Source organism: Hibiscus syriacus, unplaced genomic scaffold, assembly GCF_006381635.1.
Source record: "Hibiscus syriacus cultivar Baekdansim isolate YM2019G1 unplaced genomic scaffold, ASM638163v2 tig00110676_pilon, whole genome shotgun sequence".
NCBI lineage: Eukaryota > Viridiplantae > Streptophyta > Magnoliopsida > Malvales > Malvaceae > Hibiscus > Hibiscus syriacus.
The window spans coordinates 485,854-495,409 of record NW_024062820.1 but is presented as its reverse complement, the minus strand read 5'-3'; the positions used below and the strand labels follow the sequence as shown (position 1 = coordinate 495,409).

Sequence of the window (9,556 nt, the reverse complement as noted above, 5' to 3'; positions counted from 1 at the left end):
CGTAGTTAAAAATAATATAAAAAGTTAAAAAGTAAAGTAAAAAAATAAAAAAAATGTTGGGTATAGGAGAGTCGGGTACCTAGTTAAGAGAAAGAGAAACATTTTAAATCAAGTTTAAATGATAAATTAAGATTAATTTATTTAATTTTTCTATTCAATTCGATTCATATTTGTTGTTAGAAATAAATTTGTTTTGTCGACTTTTGGTGAATGGATCCCTAAGAAAGAAATGGGAGTTAATATTGAGGATAATGGAGGGTTTTATCCTTTTTTGATTTGTGGCTGAAGGATACTCATAGAATAATTATAGTTATCCATACGTTAACATGCTAGATGGATTTGATAGTTATATCATAGATTTTATTCTGCAAACTGAAGTGTACTTGTCAGAGGCCGTTAGCTATGCCATGTTGATAACGTTATAGATGGCTCGAAGGTTGGGATATTCTCGAGTCCAAAGGATAATTATCTCTTGGAGCCTTGGTAAGCGAAAGGGTTTATTCTTAAGTTTTGGGCTGGCGAATAGCTGACAATTTTTAGAGGTTACCCCTAGAAGTATACCAGGTAGTTTCCCTTTTAGTTGAGAGAATGTCATAAAGTGGTTTAAATCGAGACATGCATACGAAACGGGGTGACCTTTACTTTTGTCCCGGAGGTAATTCTAGGGAGTTGGACAGTAAGTTTATAGGACCTCCAGTTTTATTATTATTATGCAATGATTAATTTAGGTTTAGGTTTTAAATTTCGCAATGACTTGCTGGGAAGTAGTTTTGGAGGTAATTTAGCAGAGGGTAATGTTTCTCATCTCTTTGGTCAGTTCATCGATAATGATGACAGTTACAAATTAAGATTTCTCTAAGCTTTCGACTAAAGAAGAGGTAACTTAACACCCTAAGAAAAAAACTAATTGTTGGGTGGATACATCCTGACCTTGGTGACATCAAGGAGGAAATGTTTGCTTTTTTCTTACCAAGGTAAAAGCATCTCAACATCTTAGTGGAGGAATGTCTGCACTTTTTAGAGGCAACTCCGAGCTATGTCAGCAAGAGTAGGAGATATCCCTACATGAGTTGGATTTTTAGTGGCATCTCAACACTTTTTGACTAGGAGTTGAGAGGCATCTCATATCCATATGTACCCGTCTGTATCCGTCAATACCCATCAATTTGAGATGGGAGAAACAATGATCTTTAATTTTAAAAATATTTATACCCTAACATTAGGTTAAATTACAAGTCATATCCTATAAAATCTTAAGATTTATAGAATAGTCTGTAAAATCATATCTAAATTCATAATGATCCAAAAATTATATCGTGAGTAGTTAGTGGTCAGGCGGATGTAGGGCGGACAGATGCAGAGCGGGTAAGACCCTAAATCCATCACATATCCACTACCCACTACCCACTACCCACGGCGGGTATGACTTTTTACATCCACACCCGCCCATTACCTACTAAACTTATACCCATCCCCATCCCCATCCCATCCCAATTGAAACATGTACGGTGTAAAACCCACGAAATTGTACATATATTTGTCCCTAACGATAAGTGAAATTTAGACATCTTTACCGTGAGTTGTATTTTTATTATTTAATAATAATGATAGGTGAATATGATTAGTGTATTTTAAATTTTATAAAAAATTATTTTCTAGAATTATAAACTTTTATTACATTTCCTCATTATTTATTTAACTAAACCAATTGCTCTTATTATTTCAAAAGAAATATATTCCGTGCATATAAGATCAATCTCACTGAAAAAGAATTAATAGTGATGTTAAGCATAAATATTAGTCCTAAATATGCTGACTGTCGTACGTGTGAAATGAAAAAAAAAAGATATTTTTGGAATACCTCTAATTATATAGAGCACTTACTTTATTTTCATATTATACTGGGCCTCGAACCTTACCCAAGATGGAATGACAAGCACCCAACCATTGAGGACAAAAAGGAGACCAGTGTAAGATGTTGCATTCTTGTTTTACTTGATCTAACCAACACATTTTCTTCCATTTTCAAAAGGTACCAAGTACAAAGTAATATATGTTCAAAGATAATTCTCAATCATTTGACATTAAACGCTCACACTTCTGACATTCCTGGTGATCGAACCCGAGACCTCAAGGAATAACAACAATTCCTTTACCACCAAGGTCGATTGGTTCGTGCATGATAAATGAATTGGTGTTGTTCGTTGAGGTATCATATTCCAGCACTAAGAATGTTAGGGTGTGAGCGTTCAATGTGAAATGATTAAGAATTATCTTTGAACAGATACTGCCATGTACTTACCCTATATTAATTAAAAAACAATAAATATATATTTTTTTTAAAATTCTAAATTGAATCTTAGTCTTATTTAATAGATAGAAAAAAAAGACTGTAAGGGAAAAATTAAAAATGTATTTTAAAATACCTCATTTGAACACAATACATTTTCTTCTTATGCCTTTGGATATGATTTACCGGCCTTCGAACCTTTGAAATTTATGGTGCTTGAGCACAACCTTACCACAAGGTCTAGGAAGCCTGCAACATTTACTGTAATAATTTCAAAGTTATCTTTCTCGGTCATAGAGACGAAGGGACAACGTTAAAGTCAAGATTTGTCCATGCTATTTTATTATAAATTATCAAATATATATAACAACACATCAAACTAACCCCAACACTTTAACACATTTTTTACGGTTAAAAATGAACTTTTTTCTCAAACAACGTTCACGGTCAACGACAGAAATAGAAATATTTTTAAGATCGATATACATATGTTAATGATATAAATTTTTTAAATGGAATGGGTATAAATAGAATTTCGGAGTGGGCACCATCCATAAAATATGTAACTAATCCAAGAATGGACAACATCAATAAAATAAGTAATCAATCGAAGAAAATTTGGATTTCACGATAGTCACGTGTCCACCCTCGTTAAGTTGTGACTCCGTCGCTATTCACAGTTTAAATTCTAACATTATAGATAGAATAATCTTAACTGAAAATGTGATTCATATAATAATTTTTTTATAATGATTTATATAAATTTATCAAGTAATAAAATAAAATATCGATAAGTATAAAGAAATAGTTATCGTTTAAGTCTCATAAATAAAATTCTTTTCGAAAAAGGTATTTTGAAATACCTCAATTCATTAAAGGCTATTTTTTTTTTAATAATTTCTTTGTATACCGGCCCTCGAACCTTGTCAAAGGAAGCTGAGAATTCACTTAACCACCGAAGACAGGGAAAGAGACGGTGACAAACTTATACTCTTAAAATATTTAAAGCATATTAAGATTCCTCGTCCAAGAACCTTTAAAAATTGAAAAGGGCCGACAATTGTATCTTTTATACTTTATTACAAAGAAAATTATTTGTGCATTTTCATGAAAATGTTTGAATATTTGATAGGGGTGTTCAAAATTTTGGTTAACCAATTAAATCGATAGGATAAAACAAAATTGGGCTAACGGTTAATGATTTTTTAAAAATTTAGTTATAGGTTAATTCAGTTCGAAATCGGTTAATTAACCGAAATTTGTAAATATTTAATATATTATTTATATATTAATTACTTTAGGAGTGTTTAAATTTCAGTTTTAATCAAATTAACCGAAATATTAACTATTTAATATATATTATTTAAAATTTCGGTTAACAGACTGATTAATTGAACTTTATTCAGTTCAGTTAATTATTTTCAAAAAATTTCGATTCGGTTAACTGTTAAAACGAAAAAAATTCAATTAATAAAATTCTGAAAGTTCTATTCGGTCGATTAACCGAACCAACCGATAAAGACCCTTATATTATTTAAATAAAATGGTAGGATGGTTTATACGAATAAGTGATAAATCTTAATTTTAATACAACAATGTAAGTTCAAATTTATATAAAAAATACATATTCGTTTCTTCGTAAGAAATAAATTTACTTATTCGGATATGAAGCATATAATTTAAGTTATTTAAATACATTTAATGATTCAAATACATTATGAATTATTTAAACTTTATAATTCAATTTTAAAATCTTATAATTTTTTTAACCAAGCGACCTTAGTAATTAATACTTAAGAAATATGTTGTTATCTTTTAAGGTCACGAGTTCAAGTACCGTAGATGTTAAGAGTACAAACATTCAATATTAAATAACTGGCAGTCTTTAAATAAATTTATATTATCCCGTATTCATGTCATATTTATATATAAAAAACTGTCATTTTATCAAAATAATTTTTTCGCTTAAAACTATGCATTTTGTGTTACACTTGATTTTTATTTTTAGTCGACTTAATAAAATCAATTAAGATCTATGCTGATGTAAATAATAGTATACAATAGTTTTCTCTGAAAAAACCTAGTTTTCTATTATTTTTAGTCGCACTAATTTTAATGTTAATTGTCGACCGCCGCTATTCATTATTATTTTTTTTCTTTTCTATATCTTATTTTTTTTCTTTTTTTCAATAAGTCTGCATGCACGTTTTCATTTACCTTTATGGCATGTTTTTCGGTTTTTTATCTATATTTTCATTTATTTTTTTAGGGTTGATTTTACATTGCCCGATTAATCAAGAAAGCGCTTATTTGATATCTTGTGATTTTCTCTGCTTTGGGTCCTTGGATTAGATTTGGTTTCTAGGGTTGATCAATTAAATTATATATATCAAAATATTTAGCATTATTTATTTTATTATGAATTTATGTATTTAAACTCGAATATTAAATTTAGATTTTAATTCAAGTACGAATTACGGAGTTAGTATTTGAATTCCTTAATGAACTCAAGTTACTAATAAACAACATAGAATTCATATGTTGAAGATGAATACCCATTTATATATTTAAATTTGATCATTTTAAAAAATAATTTAATAAATTATATTAATTAATTTTTTTTTATTAATTGTAACTCTAGAAAATGAAATTAAAAATACCATCTCTTTTTCCTCAATTATTTTTGAATGAATTCTCATAAACGAAAGAAAAAGGTATCTGAAGACAAATTTTAGTTCAACTGGTGGTTTATTTCGAGATCAAAATGACAGTTTTCTCTCTACTTATAATTTATGCATTATAAAAAAGGTATTTTAAAATACCTCATTTGTTTATGTACTTCAGAGGCTCAGTTTAGTTCATGGCTATCAAGTCTCGAACCTTGTCAAGGTTAAAGTGACAACCACCTAACCATTGAGGACAAGACGAGATGGTAAGACATTTTGCATATTTTACTTCTTATCTATTTTTTAACGCATTTAGTTTCCAATATATATATATATAAAGCTTAAATGAAAGACTGCTCTTTAAATTATATCATTTGTACCGACTTACTTCTTAAAGTATTTTTTAGAATATTTTGTTTCTTTAACTTTAAATCGTTACTTCATTTGTCTCAAATCTTTAACCCCATTAAAAAATCGTTACTTTTTTATTTTTTTTATCTAAATAAATAAAAATCAATTAATAAAATAAAATAAATAAAATACCGAAATTGTCCTTTTTTTTCCAACAACACCACCCCCTCCTCCAACCCAACTCCCCTGTAAATCGATAATAACAACAACTTTCTCAGTTAATCAAAAGCAAATGAAGTCCTAATATTTCTACTAGTTTGAAGCGAAATGCAAACATGAATTAACCAATATTCTTAAGAAAAACATTGAAGAGAGGAAGCCTTATTTGGCAGAAGATATGATTATTCCAAGTCCCAACAAGTTTTTTTTTTAACTAATCAGAAGTAGAATTCTTCCAAGTTTCTTCAAATTTTCTCATCAAACAAACAATCATCTGGGAAAATTTGCCACCATCGTTATTGAAATTTTATTTTGCTTCAATCCATTTTTCTTTGAAAACCCATTAATTAGCCCACAAGAAAAAAGGGAGAGAAACTTACAAGCTTTGATGGCTCAAGAATGGAAGCCATTCTTATGGGCACTTCAAGAAGTAAGTGATTTGAATTCATTAATTATGATAGTCTTCTCTATGCTTATAACAATAAAATAAGCGTACAAAACTTTGAGGTGTATATGAAGGACTCAAGCTTATTTGACCTTATAGTTTTGAACGAGTTTTAGTTAGGGATGGGCATGAGTAGGGTTTGGGTCGAGTTTCGTCCAACCCGACCCGACTCGAAAATTTTACATCTTTCACTCGATCTAACCCGACCCGAAAAATATATACCATCTACTCGATCCGATTCCGACCCGATTTTTTAGATAAAATCCAAATCCGACCAGACCCAAAAATAAAAAATATTATTTTTATTCAATAAAAATAGTGATTTACTTAAATATATATATATATATATAATGATATTATTGTAATTATTTTTAAATATATAAGGTAAAATTATATTTTTTTCTCCGGGTCGGGTTGGGTATTATTCACTCTAAACCCGAATCTGACCCGATCCGAATATTACCTTTAAATAACCCGATTCGACATGACCTGACCCCAATTTTTTTTAAAAAAAATCCGACATAATCGGGTCGAAACCCATCGGGTTCGAGACCCAAGCCGGTCCTAGTTCTAGTGTATGCTAATAATGCCGATGCCGTTAACTTGCTTTTCTGTCTGTGCCCAAGAGCCCCCTTTTCCTTGTTTATTCAATAATTGATTTGTCAGTTAAATCTTTGTCGATGTTAAATAATTCGTTCCAACTGTTTCAGTTTCCGTTAATTAATCTCTTACGATTTTTATTGTGATATCTATAATCCACTTGATGACCGTGCAAATGCTTAAATTTCCGACTTTGACCTCATTTATGTTTTTAAAAAAGGTATTTTAAAATACCTCATTTGTTGATGTTATATTGGGGTTCAATTTGGTTCAGAGCTACCAAGTCTCGAACCTCGTCAAGGATACATTGACAACCACGTAACCATTTAGGACAAGATAAGAGATGGTACGATGCCCGACCTGTTGAGTCTTTTTACCAAGTTTCTAACGCATTTAGGTTCCACTATTTAAAAAAATTCCAATACTTTAATTATTATATTATTCATAATTTATTATATTTCAATTATTTTTATTCAAATAATATGTGGTTTTATAAATATTTAATAATATAAATAATTATCATAAAATATATAGATTTTCAAATTATTATTATATTATTAAGAATTTCAATTATTAACTAATTTTCATAGTTATTATTAAATTATAATAAAACTATAAAATATAAAATATTTTGCATAAAATAAATGATTTTTATTTTTTTAAAATGTCACCATATGAACATAATTAGCTCCATGTGATAGACCATGCATGTCACACAACTTAATTAGCTTCAATTGAAATGAAAAATTAATAATTTTATGTTTAAATTTTCGTCAAAACACTCTAGTTTCAATATTTTATTGTACTAAATTTCATGGAAATAAAAAAAGTATTTTGGAATACCTCAATTTAAATTTAGGGTTTAGGGTTTATTCTACCGTTATTATTGTCTCTTTCCATTTTGACCATTATTTTTAAAATTTTATCAATCATGTCATCTAATTATTCAAATGTATTCAACCAAGTCACTTACCGTCAAAATTTAACGGAGAAGTTGACGTGACAGTTGAAAAATTGATAAAATTACACATTTTATCACTGTTGCTTACATATCAATCAATTAGGTCCTAATTTTAATAAATTAAAATAAATTTAACATTCGAATCAGATCGTGCCACATGTCACCACCCAATTGATAGTTAATTTTTAAACGTAATATCATAACTACAACTATTATATTATCGATATATAGAGTTCAACTTTTTCAAAAAAAGAAAGAAAATAATTTACTAAATATTTTTTTATTATTTAAATTCGATCCTATCAATGAATTCTCTATATACAAAGAGTTCAAAGTTAATTAATGTTTTTCCAGTATTTACAACCCTAAACATTGTAATAAAACAACAGCTGAAGCCGTAGAAACCAACAAGTAAGACGATCTTAACCAACCCTGAGCTGCAATATCCTGCAAGAGAATTAATGAAGAAAATAACAATAAGAAAAATAATATATTATAGCATTAAAAGACGGATCAAATTGAATTCGACTTAAAGTTATAAAATAAGATTCATCAATTCGACTAATTCAATTTTTTTTGACTCGATTAGATTGAATTGTCACCCATATTAATAAGGAATATTATGAGATCAAGCGGTGAAGAAAAGCAAAGCATACCTTAAAAGAGAGAAGTGAAGAGGCTGCTGCCGAAGGCTTGAGTCCAGTGAATCCAATATCATACGCAATGCTTCCATCGGGCTTGAACAATCCGAAGTTCCTCTCCGACGTCGGCCCCGGCTTCAGATTTTCATTGAACAACGCAAAAACATAAGCCCTGACCACCATATGCGGCCTAAACGGTGTCCCCTTCTTCTTAGCCAAACGTTTCCGCAGGTTCTTATTATAGGTCTTGGCATTCTTCACCGTCGCACCGGCTTCATCCGGATCGCCACGAGACGCCCACCCTGTTTCGGAAACAATCACTTCCATCTTGCCGAAATTGGCTTTATCTAACGCCGCGTAGGCTGCATCGACCTGAGCTTCGAACATGTTGTCATAGTGCAGCTTCGTCTTTGCATCATATATCCCACGATTATCTTTGAACAATGCATAGTTGATGTCAATATGTTGAGGATCATTCTTGTAGGCTAGAAATGGATATGCATTTATGTAAAACGGTGAGCCGATCTGCGAGAAGAACTCGAGAAGCGGCTTCATAAACGGAGCGACATCGGGTCGGAAGATGCAGGCTGATGGTGGGAAAGAATTGGCAAACACAGCCTCTGAATGTGGACTTGAAACCTCAATTGTACGATGTAGTCCCAATCTGTACAGAGCAATATAAACATTCTTTGCTGCTGGCAATAAGGCCTCCCAAAATTGCATAGTTGTCCCTCCCAATATCTCGTTGCCGATGGCTATTCCTCGGATTCGGGTTCCGGGAAGGAATGCCTGCACGTTTTCTTTCACCCAATTCATGGCACGGTCCTCTCCCATACTCATTTCTGGCAATAACTCATTGGGGAGACAGATTATGATTTCTATACCGGACCCTTTGAAGGCCTGGAGAACTTCGTGATCGGCATCGTAGATTCGAATGTGATTGATCTTTGCAGAGCGGTTAAGGCCCTAAATCCATCACCTATCCACTACCCACTACCCACGACGGGTATGACTTTTTACATCCACACCCGCCCACTACCTACTAAACTTATATACATCCCCATCCCCATCCCCATCCCCATCCCATCTCAATTGAAACATGTACGGTATAAAACCCACGAAATTGTACATATCTCTGTCCCTAACGATAAGTAAAATTTAGACATCTTTACTGTGAGTTGTATTTTTATTATTTAATAATAATGATAGGTGAATATGATTAGTGTATTTTAAATTTTATAAAAAAATATTTTCTAGAATTTTAAACTTTTATTACATTTCCTCATTATTTATTTAACTAAACCAATTGCTCTTATTATTTCAAAAGAAATATATTCCGTGCATATATGATCAATCTCACTGAAAAAGAATTAATAGTGATGT

The 9,556-nt window shown here is 30.8% G+C and overlaps 1 protein-coding gene across 1 annotated transcript; it reads right to left on the bottom strand.

The window, feature by feature from the left end:
- Nucleotides 1–7,837: 7,837 nt before the first annotated feature.
- Nucleotides 7,838–9,274, bottom strand: LOC120137762 (glucan endo-1,3-beta-glucosidase 11-like). The gene is made up of 3 exons (XM_039153442.1): nt 9,230–9,274; nt 8,189–9,139; nt 7,838–7,979 (listed from the first exon to the last, which is right to left on the bottom strand). The coding sequence occupies exons 1-3, from the start codon at nt 9,272–9,274 to the stop codon at nt 7,890–7,892; spliced, it is 1,086 nt and encodes a 361-aa protein (XP_039009373.1). The 3' UTR covers nt 7,838–7,889.
- Nucleotides 9,275–9,556: the final 282 nt, after the last annotated feature.